The 18440-nt window shown below is 43.1% G+C and overlaps 1 protein-coding gene across 1 annotated transcript in view; it reads right to left on the bottom strand.

Moving 5' to 3' along the window:
- LOC119902937 (sickle tail protein-like) overlaps positions 1 to 18440 on the bottom strand; it is a 128306-nt gene that overhangs the window by 46710 nt on the left and 63156 nt on the right. Inside the window, exons 8-14 of the mRNA XM_038719342.1 lie at positions 15128 to 15416; positions 14485 to 14758; positions 6657 to 6974; positions 4462 to 4566; positions 3988 to 4025; positions 3707 to 3876; positions 1971 to 2146 (exon numbers count right to left, since the gene is read on the bottom strand). Of these exons, the coding sequence (XP_038575270.1) occupies positions 1971 to 2146; positions 3707 to 3876; positions 3988 to 4025; positions 4462 to 4566; positions 6657 to 6974; positions 14485 to 14758; positions 15128 to 15416 (1370 nt within the window). The remainder of the gene's footprint in view (positions 1 to 1970; positions 2147 to 3706; positions 3877 to 3987; positions 4026 to 4461; positions 4567 to 6656; positions 6975 to 14484; positions 14759 to 15127; positions 15417 to 18440) is intronic.

Below are 18440 nucleotides of genomic sequence, written 5' to 3'. Positions count from 1 at the left end.
GTCAGATGGCGAATTTGCTACAGATGGTTTCTTCCATCTGCCTTCCATCTCTGTTAGAAAAACAACTGACCAATTACAGCTTTGTAGGCAGGATTAATGATGGAAACATTTTCTTCCTTGGCCTGAGTCTGAAAAATACAGCTGATAGGTCAGATACTGGACTGACACGTCACTAACCGCTGATTGGTTTGAGAAAAGGAAAACAAAATCATCCTTCCAAACAGAAACCGACTAACGTAAACATGTTTCACTGATTAATAAAGTATTGCGAATTGTGATTTGAGATAAAACAACAAATATGTTATCAGCAGGTAACAACTAAAACTCCAGTGGTGTGTTGACAACTTGTCTATAGCAAAGATGCATGACTGACAAAAAACACAACTGTCTTAGTTTGATATTGTTTGAAATGACGTGTGCTTCAAAAGTATTAGCCAGTACAGCAGTTCTTTAGCTTAACTCAGTATCATATTTTCAGCTTTTCAGAAAGATTGATAAAAGAGACCCTTCATGGCAAAAACATCTGAGCGTTAGTGGAACAGAAGTTAACTGTTCAGCTCTCTACAAATCCAGTGACAGTCTGTCAGTTCTGAACATGTACGTGTATAAGCTAGGTTGCTAAGCAATACAAAGTACTGACACTTGAGCTGAAACATATTTATTAACAGACTCTATTCCTATCTTTGCCTAAAGCTTTAGTCACGCTAATGCTTACTTGATGAATTGGCATTTTATTAATTATGTACATTATTTGGATTGCTGTGTGGCGGGATAATTGTATCACACTCATTCAGAAACTCATGATGCTTGATAAATGCCAGGCTTCTGCTTGCACAGTCTGGCTGTGCTATGAAGTCAGTGTGTAGCATGCTACCATAAGAATGCGTTCTGATGTCTCTGGAAACCCACGTCACACCAGATCAAATCACTTCCCCTCCCCCAACTCTATTTTTAACAATATGTTTCTTCACATTTTCTCTCTTCCCAAAGAAGTTTGCGTGCTGTGTCTTGCACGCCACAGATGATTTGACTTCATCTGCCGTGACATCATTAGAGGCGTGATGTCAGAGTGTGTGTAAATGTTGAGGCTAATTCACCGCTTGGGCCACTAATAGAAAGTCCGATCTGTGCTTCAACTTTAAACAAAAGAAACTGATGTTATGCTGTAATGCTGTATCTTTTCTAACAAAATCCTATGAATATTTTATTCAGTGGAGTAAGGCAGTGTGTCTTTGCTCAGCTTGTCTGCGGGAAATTGAACTCTCACGTGTCAATGTCTGACTGAAGGCTTCAGTGTGTCAATCCCAGTGAATGTCAGATACTGTAATATTGTCAGATACACATGTAATTATGTCCCAGAGGCAAAGAATTATCAAAATGTAGTTGAATCAAGCCTTTAAAAAATACATAACATGTTTAATGAGTAAAATAAGTACAACTAAATTGAAACTGGGTAGTTACAAGGGCGATCAGAGCAGCCACAAATGTTTTTAGGGACAGAGTTTCACAAGGACTTGGTCCTCGACATTGGAGATGGGAGGTGGGTCATAAGGAGCACGATGGTGGAGAAGGTGGGAGATGTAGTAGGGGACCCGGTTGGGAGTGAGGAGGAGTTTGAACTGAATCTGTTGCAGGGAGTGGAGCTGAGAGTCACAGAGGCGATCTTATGTAACTTTTGTTGAATAGTGGCCCCTGCGTCCACAAGTATTGATTACTTGTTAGTGGTCAATTCTATAATGTAGTGTAACAGTAGCACAAGTAGGCAAGTGTCATAAAGTGTGCTAACATTAACCGCCACAGGCTTGCTGGTCACACCAGCTGCTTCAGCTGCAAAACCTCTCAGTGTCTTGAACTGAGCAAGGCTGTGTTTTATTGCTAATGAAAACAACTTTTTATTTCTAAAAGAATGACTGTGCTACTTCTTCTTTCAAAATTACACAGTCCTTTCTCAAGTAAATTCCAACTCTTACCTGAGCTGTGTGAGTATCTTCTCCTCTGTAGCCAGGTAGTGGATCCTCTCCTCCTCCATCGCAGCTCTCCGTCTGTACGCTGCCTCCTCAGACTGAGCCAGCTGACTGCACATCAACACCACCAGCTCCTGACCTGCCATCCGCAGCATCGAGCTCACACTCTCCTGGTTTGACAGCTGGAACAAATGAAACAACTCAGGAATTAGGATTCAGCAACTGTGCTTTTTGCTTAGCTACTGGTGAGGCCTGAGGGAAGGCAGTGTTGGTTGGTCGGTCTGCCCTCCAACACTTGGGTCCAAAGTAGATCAACTATTGGCTTCATTGCCATAAAATTTTATGTGGATTTTATTGTATGCTGAGGACAATTGTGATCCAACACTGTGTATAGCTGATATCTCAGACATGTGCTCAGCATTCATGGAGATCTTTCCTAAAGTTTTTGGTAACTCCCTGACAGCAATCCCATCTGTTAGGAGTGTGGTTTTGTGTTCATGTCTTTCCTGTTTAAGTCTGTTTTTGGTTCTGTGTTTCTCTGTGTAGTCTTGTTCAGTTCTTAGTTTTGTGCTTTAGTTCATGTTAGTGTTATTCCTGGTCTGTGTATTTCTGTGTTTCATTATTTGATCTTATCTTAAGGGTTGTAGCTTAGTTTATTCTATGTTTATCTGCATGTTTTGCACCTGTCCGAGTCCTTAGTCCTGTGTTTCCATGTTTTAGTGTAGTCCTGTCTCCTGTTTGGTCCGGTCTATTGTACAGTATTTCCATATTTTGTGTTTTACTTTGGTAGATCTGTCCTGGTGTGTTCCCGTGCACTTTACTTCCCGTTTTATTTTGTAATCTTCCGTGCCTGGTCGTGTTGTCTAGCTTTGCTTCCTGTTCTGTTCTCCTTAATGTGATCCACCTGTTTTATGTTCCTGCCCCACTCGTTTGCCTCACCACTTAATGCCTGTGTTCTGTTCCGTCTGTGTTGGATCATTGTGGTTTGTCATGTAGTTTGTGTTTGCTTTGCTCCTGTTCCCAAGCTTCTTGTGGATCTTTGGTTCTAAATGGATTTCTTGTTTTTTGTTGGACTTGTATCTGCCACCGTTTTTGTGAGTACGCCTTTAGTTGAATAAATATTGAACTGAATCTGCTCAGCTCTGGTGTCCTGCGTTTGGGTCCTTAACTAGCTCACACACTGCAAACCTTAACACCATCAAGCCAAACATTTACACAGAAGCGATACAAATATATAATGGACAGATTGCCATGAAATGGACTGAATACTTTTATATGCCTAACTCTCAACAAACTTTGCTTTGTGCCTCGCTGAACCCAAAATGTTTTTGTTGCATGCACCTGACTGTTAGCTTGTGGGAAGCTAACAGAGGTGTGTGTGTGTGTGTGTGTGTGTTTTAGCTGGCAAAAACTTTGTTTACATTATCCTGTTCACACCTATTCACTAAGCCATGCCCACTTTTGAATGATCCAATCACATCTTAATTTGGTTTAAATCCTTGTCATAACTAAACCCTGCTCACATACTGTGTGCCTCAGGTGCTCTTACTGCCCTGTCACTGTGTACCACGTATTGTCTGTGCTCCCAATGAATGTGTATTATGATGTATTTGTTACTGTCAGTCAGTTTCAGGCTAACACAAATGTGTCATCACATCACTGGAATACCCAACCTTGTCTATAATGTGTACTCTTCTTCCCATATTAACTTCAGTGTAATTAGCGAGTACTCCCGTCAGTACCTGTAAGAGTCTGAGCTGGTTGAGTTGGAGTCGCAGCTCGCACACCTTTCTCTTTGCCAACACCAAGCTTGGCCGCAGGCCGCTGCCAGAGGGTGGGGCCTGTAGAGCCAGAGGGGCGGGGCTGATGGCATCAATCAAAGCAGTGGGGTTCTGAGGCTCAGCAGACACTCCTGTAGGTTGACGAAAGGCGATTTTAAGGTTATCATCTTGTTCAGGGCATAATAAATGTGTTGTTGGTGGTAATCACAATCTTTATTAATGTAGAAGAAAAAAATTCTCACCAGGTCTGTTGAGGAAGAGTTTGAGTCCAGCAGTTTCACTAAAAAGACACACAGATAGTTACATCATAAACCTAACCATCCCTCTAGCCGTGGATTATACAGTATATAGAACTCATTTCATGCTCCCTGGATGGGAGAAATACGGTTGGCACACGTATGTGTGAGGGACGCCTGTGTCTGTGAAGCGCATGGGTGAAAAGCGAAGGGCAAGGCAGTGTGACGTGTACCGTCACTACGGTTAAGAATGTGCTTCGACTGCCATACCAATGAGCCTGGCTCTTTGGTGTCGAGTCAAGTTGCATGTTTGGTACCCTGTAGACCTGGGTTCCAATCTGGCTGCTTTTGCTCTTCGCTACAACTTTCCATACTATTGATGGGTACACATATTGTGGATGAAACATATTGGAATTAAATTGCTGCTGCTGCTGTATAAACTCCTGTTGACTTAAAGGGATAAAGGCAGATGTTACAGACCTGACAGCCTCCTTGACTCCTGGAAGATCTGGTCCCATAGAGAGAGCATGGTGCACCAGACCTGCTAGACTGGCTATCTGCTCCTCCATGGCTTTCATTCTCTCACTTCCATAGAACAGAAACACATGCATCAATCACATAACAATTATACTAACCATCATGAAGTGTTGTCACACATGTCTGCAGAAATTGGTAGTTCGATAATGTCTAACTCATATGATGTGCTGTTTACAATTGTTTATGGATCTTTACTCAAATAATAATTCTACTAATAGAGAATCTCTGTCTGTATCAATGTAAGCATTAACCCACGCTTCCAGTTGATTCCAATCAGCAAATGCTTTTATTTTCTTGCCTGCGTTTGATGTTTAATATAACATGTAATTACAAAGATGAAGGTTAAAATCAAGGGCAACTGGACTTGGTTGAAGATACTGGAAGACGTTTCGTCCCTCATCCAAAGGACTTCTTCAGTTCTGACTGACTGGCAGGGAAACTCAGCTATTTAACCTCAGTGGGGTCGTTTGCCAGGATTGTTGATACCGCTGGTTCGTTAGAGTTCCTGGTTGCTGTAACGACAGTCATTACAGTCGTTAGGACTAACGGTGGCCAAGACTGAACGGCCATCGTTATTATCTTCACCTGAGGCCAATAGGTTACGTTTGTTGAGTTTCCTGGGAAGTGATGAAAGGACAGCATTGTAAGTGGGGGATAAGTGGTGGCGTAGACCCCTCCTTCTGTTTAATGACGGTTTTCTCGACCACTGGTGTAGATGGCTTCCTTGACATCTCTTTCAAACCATCCATCTTCTCTGTCTAAAATGTGCACCTGGTGGTCCTCAAATGAGTGTCCTCTGTCCTTCAGATGTAAGTAGACTGCAGAGTCTTGACCTGAGGAGTTGGTCAAACGCAACAACACTGTGATTCCATACGTGTCTGGAGTATCAGAGAAACTCAGGAGGATTTTCAACAAACACAACATCCCTGTGTTTTTTAAACCCAAGAACACACTAAGACAGATGCTGGTCCACCCCAAAGACCGCACACCCAAACACAAGAAAAGCAATCTAGTGTATGCGGTCCAATGCAGTGAGGAATGCACAGACCTGTATATTGGGGAGACTAAACAACCACTACACAAACGCATGGCTCAACACAGAAGGGCCAACTCCTCAGGTCAAGACTCTGCAGTCTACTTACATCTGAAGGACAGAGGACACTCGTTTGAGGACCACCAGGTGCACATTTTAGACAGAGAAGATGGATGGTTTGAAAGAGGTGTCAAGGAAGCATCTACAACAGGGTTGAGAAGCCGTCATTGAACAGGGGAGGGGGTCTACGCCACCACTTATCCCCCACTTACAATGCTGTCCTTTCATCACTTCACAGGAAACTCAACAAACGTAACATATTGGCCTCAGGTGAAGATACCAACGATGGTCGTTCAGTCTTGGCCACCGGTAGTCCTAACGACTGTAATGACTGTCGTTACAGCAACCAGGAACACTAACAAACCAGCAGTATCAACAATCCTGGCAAACAACCCCACTGAGGTTAAATAGCTGAGTTTCCCTGCCAGTCAGTCAGAACTGAAGAAGTCCTTTGGATGAGGGACGAAACGTCAGTATCTTCAACCAAGTCCAGTTGCCCTTGACTTTAACCATCGTTGGATGAATATCATGCTGTATAGAAGACTTGAAACTGAGACCATAAACTCATTAGGAAAGTGTTTAATGAGGTAATAAATCAAGTGGGAAATATGCCTTTCAATGCATTTCAAATGTTTTTTCTTATTTTTGCAGGGGTCGCCCTCTGCTGGCCGTTAGAGAGAATGCATGTTTAAGTTACTTCCACATTGGCTTCACTCGTGAGAGCCGTAGGTTGTCACTTAGTGGTGACAAACTTGTAAAAACATTTCTCCATAGCACTACTAGTGGTGGAAAAACTACAGACTTAGGCGCTACTGTAATGTTTGTGAGTCAACAGTGAATACAGACAAAGAAATTCTCACAAGTATCTAATTTTGGAGGACTTTTGTAGTTCAGGCAAGTTTGAGGTTGAGCTTTCCTGTGTTGAACGCTGTTAGACTACTTGAAGATATCCTTCAGGGAGACAAGTTGATCTACTCTTCATTTAGTATACACCCTGTAAAGTGCTTATAATGAAGTAAAATGATTACTCTGGCTCTCAGCTAACCTTTGGGCATTGCTGGCACTCACGTGACCCTCAAAGAGTCTCTCAGGTTGGCCCAGAGGGCTGTCCACAAAAACAGACGAGGTGGAGGACGACGAGCAACTTGTTCTGCTTCTGTTTACAACCTCCACTGTGGCCCCGTTACTGTCCCACCGCAGGGACCGGCGAATCGGTGACATCCTCTCTGGAGGCACTAGGCCCACCCCTCCAATTATCTGCCCATCAACCATCCTGACTTCACTGACTCTGTGAGGGGAAGAGGGCGGTGTTTTGGTTCCCAGCGGAGGAAGCTGGCTTTCTCCATACTTCCTGCTCATCTGCCTGTATGGTAGAAAAAGACAATGGATGGCTTCATGTACACCTGGGGCCTCATTTATAAAACTGTATGTAGAAAAGGTTGCATATGTACAAAATACAGGAAATGTATACAAACAAAAATAATACTACTAATAATAAAACACTGCCTACACCGATTTCCCTTTATAAATCCATTCAACTTGAAATGTGGCGTATGTGAGCCAGCTCCTTGTCCGACCCTTTAAACGCCCATAGTTGCCTAGAAATGGTCAGTGAAACGCCCCTCATTAATATTAATACGTGCTGACTGCAGTAAGAAAAGGAGGCAAACTCTGAAAGAAAAGCTACAAAAAGAAATTTAACTCTGTGTGACTGACGTTCTTTTTGGTGAAGCTGAAGCATGTTGTTTGGTGGTTAAATAACGCACTTTGATGCAATGCTTGTGCACCAGAGGAAAGGGGACACTGGAGCTCCACCCCCTCATAACCGATCTGCAGGAAGGTGCATCCCTCCTGAGAAGTGACAGAGGTGAAAGGGGACACATACATGCAGTACAGGATGACCCAGGTACTAATTTGGAATCCCCCATTTGAAAAGATCGTAAACCAAATGCATTCTGCTTGTGTTTAAACATTTATTTAGGCGACGATGAGTTAAAAGAAATATGACTTGTTTTATGTGCCAGACAGCGGCACACTGAAAGATCTACTGAATTAACAGCGTTATATTTTCCATAACGTTTTTACAAGCAGCGCATCACATCTACACGCTGCGCACAGTGTTTGGCTCGATAAGGCAATGAACATGTGATAATACATGAAAGTACGCACTTTATTTGCTCGACTGACGCAACAAAAACTGTATCAGTGCTGCTTCCTTTAGGCAATATTATCAGGAAACACTGCATAAACTTTCATTGTTATGCAGATGATACTCAGTTATATCTATCGATCAAGCCAGATGAAACTCATCAGTTAGCTAAACTTCAAATGTGCCTTCAGGATGTTAAAACCTGGATGACCTGTAATTTTCTAATGTTAAACTCAGATAAAACTGAAGTTATTGTTCTGGGGCCCAAGCACCTCCATGATGCATTATCTAAAGATATAGTTTCCCTTGATGGCATCGCCCTGGCCTCCAGCACCACTGTGAGGATTCTTGGGGTTATCTTTGATCAGGACATGTCGTTTAAGTCTCACATTAAGCAAATTTCAAGGACCGCCTTTTTTCACCTACGTAAGATTGCGAAAATCAGGAACATCCTGTCTAAAAATGATGCAGAAAAACTAGTCCATGCATTTGTTACTTCTAGGCTGGATTACTGCAATTCCTTATTATCAATCCATTAAGACTCTTCAGCTGATCCAGAATGCTGCAGCACGTGTTCTGACAGGAATCAGGAAAAGAGATCATATTTCTCCTGTTTTAGCTTCTCTGCATTGGCTTCCAGTAACATCCAGAATAGAATTTAAAATCATTCTTCTTACCTACAAAGCTCTTAATGGTCAGGCACCATCTTATCTTAAAGAGCTCATAGTACCTTACTACTCCACCAGAGCACTGCGCTCCCAGAATGCAGAGTCTCCAAAAGTAGAATGGGAGCCAGAGCGTTCAGCTATCAAGCTCCTCTCCTGTGGAACCAGGTTCCAGTTTGGGTTCAGGAGGCAGACACCGTCTCCACATTTAAGAGTAGGCTTAAGACTTTCCTCTTTGATAAAGCTTATAGTTAGGGCTGGCTCAGGAGAGTCCTAAACCATCCCTTAGTTATGCTGCTATAGGCCTAGACTGCCGGGGGACTCCCCATGATGCACTGAGCTCCTCTCTCCTCTACTTTCTCTCCCTCTGTATGCAACCTCATCCCATAAATGCATTTTACTAACTCGACTTCTTCCCTTTCCCGTAGTCTTGTGCTTTCTCGTACCTCTCCTATCTCCTCCTATCACTTCCTGCAGGTGTTTCTGGCTCTGGAGATGTGGAGTCTGGATCTGTGGTTGCGAGTCACCTGCGTGTTCCTGCTCGACACCCTCTGCTACAATTATTGTTACTAGTCCTATTATTATTATCATTAACATTACAATTATTAACTTGTACGTGAGTGCAGCCAGGTTAGATGGGGTTTACATATCACAAAGTTTTTGCAACAAGTTATTGAACAGTTACATTTATCCAATGGGTTTCACTGACCATCATTTACTCAGTTTAGATTTTTACATCTCACCAACTACTAAAAGCAGCTCTTATTGGCACTTTATTGGCATGCCGTGGAGTTTTATAGTGCCCTTTTCAGAGTGGAGGACTGCAATAAAGAGTGTGTGGACAAGCTGATGCAGGGGCTTCCTCAAGGGTTCTGAAGACAGCTGTCCTGGATGCCAACATCTCCCTGGAAGAGCTTACTGCTCCAGTGGGTCAGATGGCTTCTGGTGAAGCTCCTGGACTGGATGGATTACCTGTTGACTTTTACAAACACTTTTGGAGATGTTTAGGAGCCGACCTGCTGGAGGTTCTCCAGGAGTGTTCCGAGACAGGATTGTTGCCAGCTACTTGTCGGCACGCGGTGCTTTCATTGTTACCAAAAAAAGGAAATCTGGCACTACTTAAGAACTGGAAACTAGTGGCTTTGTTATGGACAGACTATAAACTTTTTTCAAAGGTGCTAGCCAATAGACTTAAAAACTATCTGGACTTAATTATCCACAGAGATCAGTCATACTGTGTGCCAGACAGATCTATTATGGATAATTTGTTTTTTATGAGAGAGTTATTGGACGTTTGTAAAATATATAATGTTGATGTAGGCATTGTATCATTGGATCAGGAGAAAGCGTTCGATAGGGTTGACCACGGTTTTCTTTTTTCAAAGGTGCTAGCCAATAGACTTAAAAACTATCTGGACTTAATTATCCACAGAGATCAGTCATACTGTGTGCCAGACAGATCTATTATGGATAATTTGTTTTTTATGAGAGAGTTATTGGACGTTTGTAAAATATATAATGTTGATGTAGGCATTGTATCATTGGATCAGGAGAAAGCGTTCGATAGGGTTGACCACGGTTTTCTTTTTCCACCTTAAGAGCTTTTGGGTTTGGGGATGGTTTTATGTCACTGCTTGGTTTGATGTATAAGGAAGCTTTTTGTTTGTTGAAGGTGGGTGGTGGGTTGAGCTGTCCAGTACAGCTTCAGAGAGGTATCAGGCAGGGATGTCCAATTTCTGGACAACTGTATTCATTAGCTGTTGAGCCGCTTCTCAGTAAGCTGAGATCCAGGTTGTCAGTTGGAGTTTGAGAGGAAGAATTGGGAGGGTGTTTTGGAGAAAGTGTGCACCAGACTGTCTAAATGGAAATGGATGCTACCTCAGCTTTCCTATAGGGGGAGGGTCTTGATCATCAATAACCTGGTTGCCTCAACCCTATGGCACAAGCTGACAGTCCTACCTCCACCAAGGGATCTGATTGGAAGAATCCAGAGAGCCGTTGTGGATTTTTTCTGGTCGGGCCACCACTGGCTGAGGGCAGCGAGATTGTACTTGCCGGTACAAGAGGGAGGACAGGGCTTGGTGGACATTACATCATGCATTACAGCCTTCAGGCTACAGATGGCTCAGACACTGCTATACAGCTTTGGGCTACCATGGACAGACACTGCCGTTTTGCTGCTGAGGAGGGCCGAATAGGATATGATAAACATCTGTTCCTAATTCAATCCCAGCTCATGGATCTAACTGGTCTGACACCCTTCTACAAATCTGTTTTACAGGCATGGCAGGTGTTCACCTTCCAGTGGAAAACAGCGATGATACCAGGGATGTGGCTGTTTGAGGAGCCATTGTTTGGGAACAGTTTTATTACCTCTCAGGTTCTTTCATTGAGCAATCTGAGATCTAGACTGAGAGAGGGGGATGTGTCAAACTGGGACATTTTATGAAAACCTCTATTCCTCATTTGAATGTACAACTCAGCATCAGATCCAGCAAACTGCTGCTTAGGCTGGTGTAGGAGGTTTGTGTTTCCCTGCCGGAAGTCATTAGAGCATTTGCTGAAGATCGTATGCTCTCTGGCCAATGGGATGATGAGTGTGAGTATGTTTTTCCTTCTCTGGTTGTCTCTCCTGTGGTGGAACAGTGGCAGGAGGAGCAGGACGCCCTGCTGTCTCTAAGAACACCAGAGTTGGGGGAATTTGAGGCATTGGGAAAGAAAGCAGCCTACCAGATCAGCACCAAGGTCTTGAACTTATGCGCCCTGACAGGAGTAAAGGTGTCGAGGTTTTTGGCGTGGGATTATCCCCAAGGGGCTGTTGGCGGTCCCTGTATAAACCTCCCGTTGAAAAACGGACATGTGACCTTCAGTGGAGGATCATACATGGGGCCATAGCTACTAACAGGTATCTGGTACACCTTAATCCTGGCACAGGGGACGGCTGTCCATTCTGTTCACAGACAGAAACCATACATCATCTTTTTATTCAGTGTTCCAGATTGGTTGGACTTTTCAGCCTACTACAAGAGTGGATTCAGGGGTTAGGGGAGCACTGCTCTTTTAGTCTTTTTAACTATGGTCCACGGTACTCTAGACAAAAAAGAAACCTGTACATACACTGACAAATTTTATTTTGGGTCTGGCCAAATTGGTCATTTGGAAAACAAGGAAAAACCATGTGAGGGGTGAGTGGTCAGAAGACCTGGTTCTGATGCTGACTGGGCTGCTGGCGGCTCGGCTCAGGGTGGAGTTTGAGTTTTACAAATTGACAAATAAGATGGAAATTTTTGTGAATGTTTGGGGGGTGCAGGGTGTACTGTGCTCAGTCATAGAGAACTGTTTGGCTTTAAATTTTTGATTTTGTTTGGTAGTACCTCTGTCGAATTAAGTCATCTTCTTTTCCTCTCCGGATACTGGTAACGTTCTGTACGTGGAATTACTAACTGAGAATAAAAGTTTGTGTTAAATTGACAATATATCTCTCTCTTTTTCTCCCTTTTCACTCCCAACCGGTGGAGGCAGATGGCCGCCCACCCTGAGCCATGGTTCTGCTCGAGGTTTCTGCCTCTTAAAAGGAAGTTTTTCCTTGCCTCTGTCTCCTCTTGGTGGGAACTGTTGGGCTTCTGTAAATAACATCACAGAGTACAGTCTAGACCTGCTCTTTTATGAAAAGCGCTGTGAGATAACTGTTGTTGTGATTTGGTGCTATATAAATAAAATTGAATATCAATTTAAATGTAATTTGTCCTTCTGTTCACCTTCTTAATGAGAATAAACTACACTGCATTCTTTGCAGAAACAGATATCTCCGTTTGTGTTTATGATCCTAAATCATGGTTTTTGTGTGCCTTTTTTTGCCACTTCACACAATCAATCAAACACGGGGTTGTTTATTCAGAAAGGCTTTCATCTGTTTGGCAAATGAACTAATATTATTAAATTATATTAAGTTTTATTGGCCTATAATACTCAGAGGTAATAGTTCGATTTATTTTACACAGTAGTATCCATTTCAAACGTTTCATCCTTCTGCAATGTGAGTCGCCGTTTCTCTTCTCCAGTTTACTTGCGTACACAGAGTTTGCATGGAGGACTGCACATTCTCCCGTCAGATTTGTTTTTTAAAGATCACAACCTCTGCATGGGATGTGGCGTACACACGTTTCCAGCCCTGTTTTGTACACATTGTTTATAAATGAGAACCCTGGCTGCATGAACACTGGCCACATGGCCACAGTGAGGTGGGTCCCAACTTGTAGAAATACTACTACCCACATGTCTACACGTATTTATTCCAATCAATCACTACTCCAGCTGATGGCACTGATCAGTTCTTCCCAGCATCATCACCAAGGGGGATCTTTACCTATCACACACATACCCATTGGGCACAATGATCTGTTACCACAATGTTTTAATTTCTTGCAGTATTTACTAAGACAGAAGTAAACGAGCTGTGGTCCATCTGGTTTACATGGTGAGTTGCTGAATAAGAACTTATGTAGGGCGTTGCACAGTTTGCTCATGTCAGTTATGGAGCAAAAAGAAAGGCAAAATGTTGTTAGCTCGGAAACAAACTCAGGGATTGAATAAAAATATCATCCAAAGTTATGACAAATCTGACAGCCCTCGTATAGTGAGTATTTAGTAGTGGTGCAGTATTCTTTACTACTGACACTGACAGATTTGTATTGTTCATATTCTTTCTACACTTCTTTTGCTATATAATGATATAAAATGCTTTTCCCAGACGTCAAATTCCAGCTTCCTCAGCTGCAGGGGTGAGTCAGCAGTGATAATCAGGTGCAGCAGCTGTCTGTGAACATTTTCATTTCCTCCTCATATATTTTGCAGCCTTAAACAGGAATACCTCAAAATACATACAGTTGTGCTGTCTTTCCTCCATTTTACCAGCAAAGTGTGGCCCTTTAATGAGTAAAGACACAAACACCCCACTGTTATGCTGCTTATATACTGTATTACTACTACAATAACTATATCATAGAGAAACAAGGCTCTTCTCATTTCTCTACTTTTGGCCTCCACTTCTCCTCTCTCCTTCCCCTCCCCCACCTTCTTGAGGAGAGAGGAGGCTTGCCGCAGGAGCTAGGAGCAACAATGCACTGGTGTATCCTTTGCGAAAGTCTTTCACAGTCTTCAAGTCTTTTCGCACTCACACTAGGCGATCCGCAGCGTGCCCGAGCACGTTTAACCCCCAAAGTCCCGGTTCATTTGACCAGTGTGACTGCTCCGTGCCCAGGCACAGGACAAGGCAACCAGGCCTAGTGTGAGTACGCCCTCAGACTCTGTGAATTATAAAAGAGGTGGGACACACACAGCTGGAATATACTGTACAAGTGTGGCAGGAGCAGGACTTTACAGTGTTCCTTCTGTTTTCAGAGTGTTGTTAGTTCTTTTTAAGGTTCAAGTGTGTAAGTTTTAGTGGCGTTTATTGGTGAGGGTTGTGAATTGCAACCAGCGGCTCATGGTGCATTCACATGCACCTCGGATGGTCCCATTTCCCGAGTTGTTCTTCAGACTTCAGTGTGTTCATCCGCTCTGAAGTCGGAATGTGGTATCAACATGGATGCTACTACAAAGATGTGTTGGATTAGCATTATCAGAGCCTATAAACAACAGGCAGACATTTACTCTACATGGACAGCAAACTAACAGTCCATGTAATTTGTCCATGTTACAAATTACATGTTTGCAAAATATATATATACACAATATGTGGTTTTCCATACATCAAAGTTCAGTATACTTCTTTATGTCCCATGTACGCTTTATTTCTCTTTTTGCAATAAAGATTTAAGGAGGAAAAGAAATTCTGATTATTCCAACACATGAATGCACCATCACTCACTGCTCCCCCCACCATCCCCCAAGTCTAGCCATGGCCACAGGGAGGCTGGTAAACCCGGTTCGGTTGCCTGCAGTAATTCCCAAAGGTGTGGACTGGCCTTTCTAAATTTACACACCTTACATTGAAAAAAAATTTAAAACACACTAAAGGGACAAATCTAATAGACTGGATTGGGTTTGAATCATTGTACCTGTGGAGGGAGCGGGTCTGGTGCTCCATACTCTCTCCATAGCCTGTCAGAGGTTTAATGGAGGCCCGGTACTGCTGCAGCCCCCCTGGGATCCCTGTGACCCCAGCGTCCACCATGTCTGCGGTGAGAGAGGGGGGAGCGCTGCATTGGGAGGAGACGATGCTGAGACGACCGCCTCCATCCTGCAGGGTAGAGCAGTAGGAGTCTGGGTAATGTGGTCCTCCTTCCCCACGCACCACCAGGGCCATGCTTTTACTGCTGCCAGCATCCTCATCTGAAACACACAAACACAGTCAAATGTGTTGAAGCAGACAAGTACAGATTCTCTGGGAGTTAGACCTTTAGAGCTCATTCACTCTGCATCCTCCTCCTGTATCAGCATTTACTTGGACATGAAGGTTTACGATGTTTTCATGTTCATTAAATGTGGGGATGTTGTGTATCTCTTGTCTGAATCGAGGGTCTCAGGATAGACTGAACAGATTGTAACTCCCTCTGAGGCAAACTTGTAATTTGAGAGATTTGACATGACTGGCATGGCTGCCAAAAATAGCCCACATCAATTCTTTCTTTTCATCATGGAAATACATGCATGTTGTATTTTATACTCTTGTAATAATTAATCCATCACTGATCATCTCACCAGGCTTCACATCTCTCCTCTCCAGTATGGCACTGCTGTTGGTGCAGAGAGCGCTGGATCGCACCGCACCTGACAGGCGTTCCCTTGGTAAGGTGGCACTTCCTGGATCCACCAGCCCTGCCCCCCTCCCTGTATTCCCCCCACCATACGCCATCCTGGAGGGAGAGGAGGGCATGGACCGGACCATGGGTGGGGACATGGAGCCCTGCAGGCTGTGCAGGGTGCCACGGCTGGAAGAAGACAGGGTGGGGACTGGACTGTGATTGCCATACAACACCTCTTTGGAGATCTACAAAAAACAAAAAAAGTGCTTTAAAACTGCACTGATGAAATACTCACGAAAGAGGTCATTTCACCTACCCAGGGAGTGCTCATAGGAAAACCGTACATACCTCTAGGACATGTACTGTATAAGCTTTAATTGTAAAATACTTTTTTAAAGCATTTGTAATACTGTACGGTATATCAACAGGGCCACACATGTTGACAGAAATGTCAAAGATATGTTTTGAAAAGGTTATCAAAGTTAAATTTGTTGATATAATTAATGGTTGGAAAAAGTTGCATACCCAGAAACAAAAGAGTAAATGAATCCATTCAGTGCCAGCCTCTCTAAGGCCCCCCTCCTGAAAAGCCAAGTCTGCTCTGATTGGTCAGCTCCAGACACAGAAGGCCATGTTTCAGGTCACGTGAGGTGAGAATGTGCGGGCCGTGCTGAAAACTCGTCTCGTCTGTCAGTACAAAGCACTGAAATAACTTTTTCACTCACACACAGTTACTGTGCTGTGTCTAAGAAGTAGAACATAGAGCCATCATAAAGGCATCATTATATTGTCGTAATGATGATGCTTCTAACACAGTACTTTTAATTTCATATCACACATTAATTATAGATCCACTTTATCGTAAACATTCAAACCAGCAGCGTTATTTGAGCTAGTGAGCCACCATTGACAATTTGGTCAAACTCAAATCAATATTTCATCAGCCTGTCTCACTATCACATTCCCCCCGAAGCGCTGAGGAGGGCTGGACTGTAGCTACTGACTCGTGGTCAGGTGTGGAGCACCACAACTGCTGAAATGCCATGATGATGTTAGGGTGTGGCAGGTAGCAGGATTCAAGGAAAGTCTGGGTTGCCTTTCCTCGATACTAAGCGTCAATATACTGACTCCTTTTTACTTACAGTTAAAGTAGGGAATTCTTTAAAAAAAAATCTGTAAAATAAATCAGGTTTCTTTGGCTCCTCCTACTGCTCCTGATGCTATTTGCAAGAATCCACCACTCATTGCTCAAAACAAGCAAAACCAATCAGAGCCAGGAGCAGTCTCTAACACAGTGTCAGTCACTGCTCGTGCACACTCTGCAGCCCTCCTTCCTTGCACACACTTTCACTCAGTCAAGCTCAATTTCTTCTGCAAACACAATGTCTGAGAAACAATCAGCAACAATGAAAGAGCTGCCCATCCCTCCTGCCAACAACAGCGTATAGAACTATAGTACTGAGCTTCGGGCTCATTATGTTCGATGCCATGGCGCTTAAATCGACAAGTGGCAAAGAGTAATGATGACAAACAGTGAGGATTAACTTTTGAGGGGGGGCAGTGGTGTACTAGCCTCTCTTTCCACTGTTAGACGTTGTCACAGCTGCTAAGCGTAGGGCATCTTTGAGAAGAAGAGCCAAAGCGAGAGGGACCAAGGTCTTGGCGAGGCTCTCGTCGGGGAGAGCGAGCCATAGGGCAACCAGCTCCTTCTTGTGGGTTTGGTGGGCAGAGCTTTAGTGATAAGAGCAGCAGAGAGAGATGTGAAAGGTTTTGCACTGTTCATTTGTCACCAACTGCAGCTTTAACCAAGCTAACTGATGAAATGATCATCATCGGTTGTAGAAATCCAAGGTTACGTCAAATAGCATTGAAGAATTGAAGTCAGTAGTTTTCAATAATATCTTCTAACACTGTTCATGTATCAAGTACAGTTTTAGTTTCCATATAGTTTTTGTGTATAAAATGGCTGCAGTGAACACACACTTTGCCTTTCTCACCTCGACTCCACCCCCTGAACATGTGGACTGTGTAAATTAGCAAAGTCTGTATATAAAGCCAGAGACCTCTTTCACACAGTTGCTACACTCCATCCTCATCATCAGTCCTGATCATAATGCAGGCCAAGCACTGACATAATGTTCACTTGTCAAACCTCCATCTTCACATGATATCCCAGGGTGGTGGAGACCACTGACGTGATGGCAAGGTGTGAAGAACGGAATCTGATTGCTTTAAAGATAAATACTGCATGACACTCATGCGTAATGTTGCATGATGGATGCAGTGAAACTGCAGGGCCCACTGTAAATGGGACTACATATCACAACGTAGGCTGTTAATGATATAAAGACCAACAGGTAGAACAATTTCTTTAAACTGTCAGACCATCTGATTCTCAACAAATCCAAGAAAACCATATATTATTTTCAGCATGTGTTGTCCAACAGTTAAAATAAAGATCATTCAGAGTTCAGAGAGCAGCCTTTAGGAGGCGATCTCAGAATGAGGGACTGACTGGACCTGCATTAAGGGATGAACTTGTTACAAACAACTTGGTTCACCTCTGATGACTGCTTTTGTAATTATTGTACAGTAATAAGTGACAGTTATATACATTATTTTTGTTTGATATAAAGAGATGGACTGGCGACCTGTCCAGGGTGTACCCCGCCTTTTGCCCGATGTCAGCTGGGATTGGCTCCAGCCCCCCGCGACCCTGTAAGCGGTTGACAATGGATGGACTAACAGCTGTTTGGGGGATTAATTATTTTTTTTACTTTACTGTACTGAATGGCTTATAGGTAATGTCTACCTTATCACTGCAAAGTTTTAACAAATCAAGTGCAAAATAGAAATAAATGTTTACATAGGCTACTGCATGATAAAAATGTTTTGTTATTTGGAAAATTTGGAAAGCTTTATGACATTTTGTTCCTGAATCTACCCTAAATCCAGCCTTATGTTGTTATGGGATCAGAATAATCCTGATTTTTTGGATCAAAGGATCCCAATTCTACTAAAACGTTTTGAACAACACAAACTGAAGGTTTGATACAGATCAAACCGAGGATTGGATTAGGTGATCTGATCCGATTTCAGAATCGTCTTTTTCTTTTGAACAACCCATTTTCAAGATTTGATCCAATTACTTTTCAACAACTGGGCCCTGAAGACAACGTGAATGGAAAGTGAGAGGTGTTACCCAATCAGCTGCGACGATTTTGTAAACACAGCAGTGTTAAAAATGCAGTAAAAATCAATGCGCTTGC

Source organism: Micropterus salmoides, unplaced genomic scaffold (genome assembly GCF_014851395.1).
Source record: "Micropterus salmoides isolate LMB-PRFRI ecotype aquatic unplaced genomic scaffold, ASM1485139v1 Ms_hic_scaffold_14, whole genome shotgun sequence".
Lineage (NCBI taxonomy): Eukaryota > Metazoa > Chordata > Actinopteri > Centrarchiformes > Centrarchidae > Micropterus > Micropterus salmoides.
This window is presented reverse-complemented; position numbering and strand designations above follow the sequence as displayed.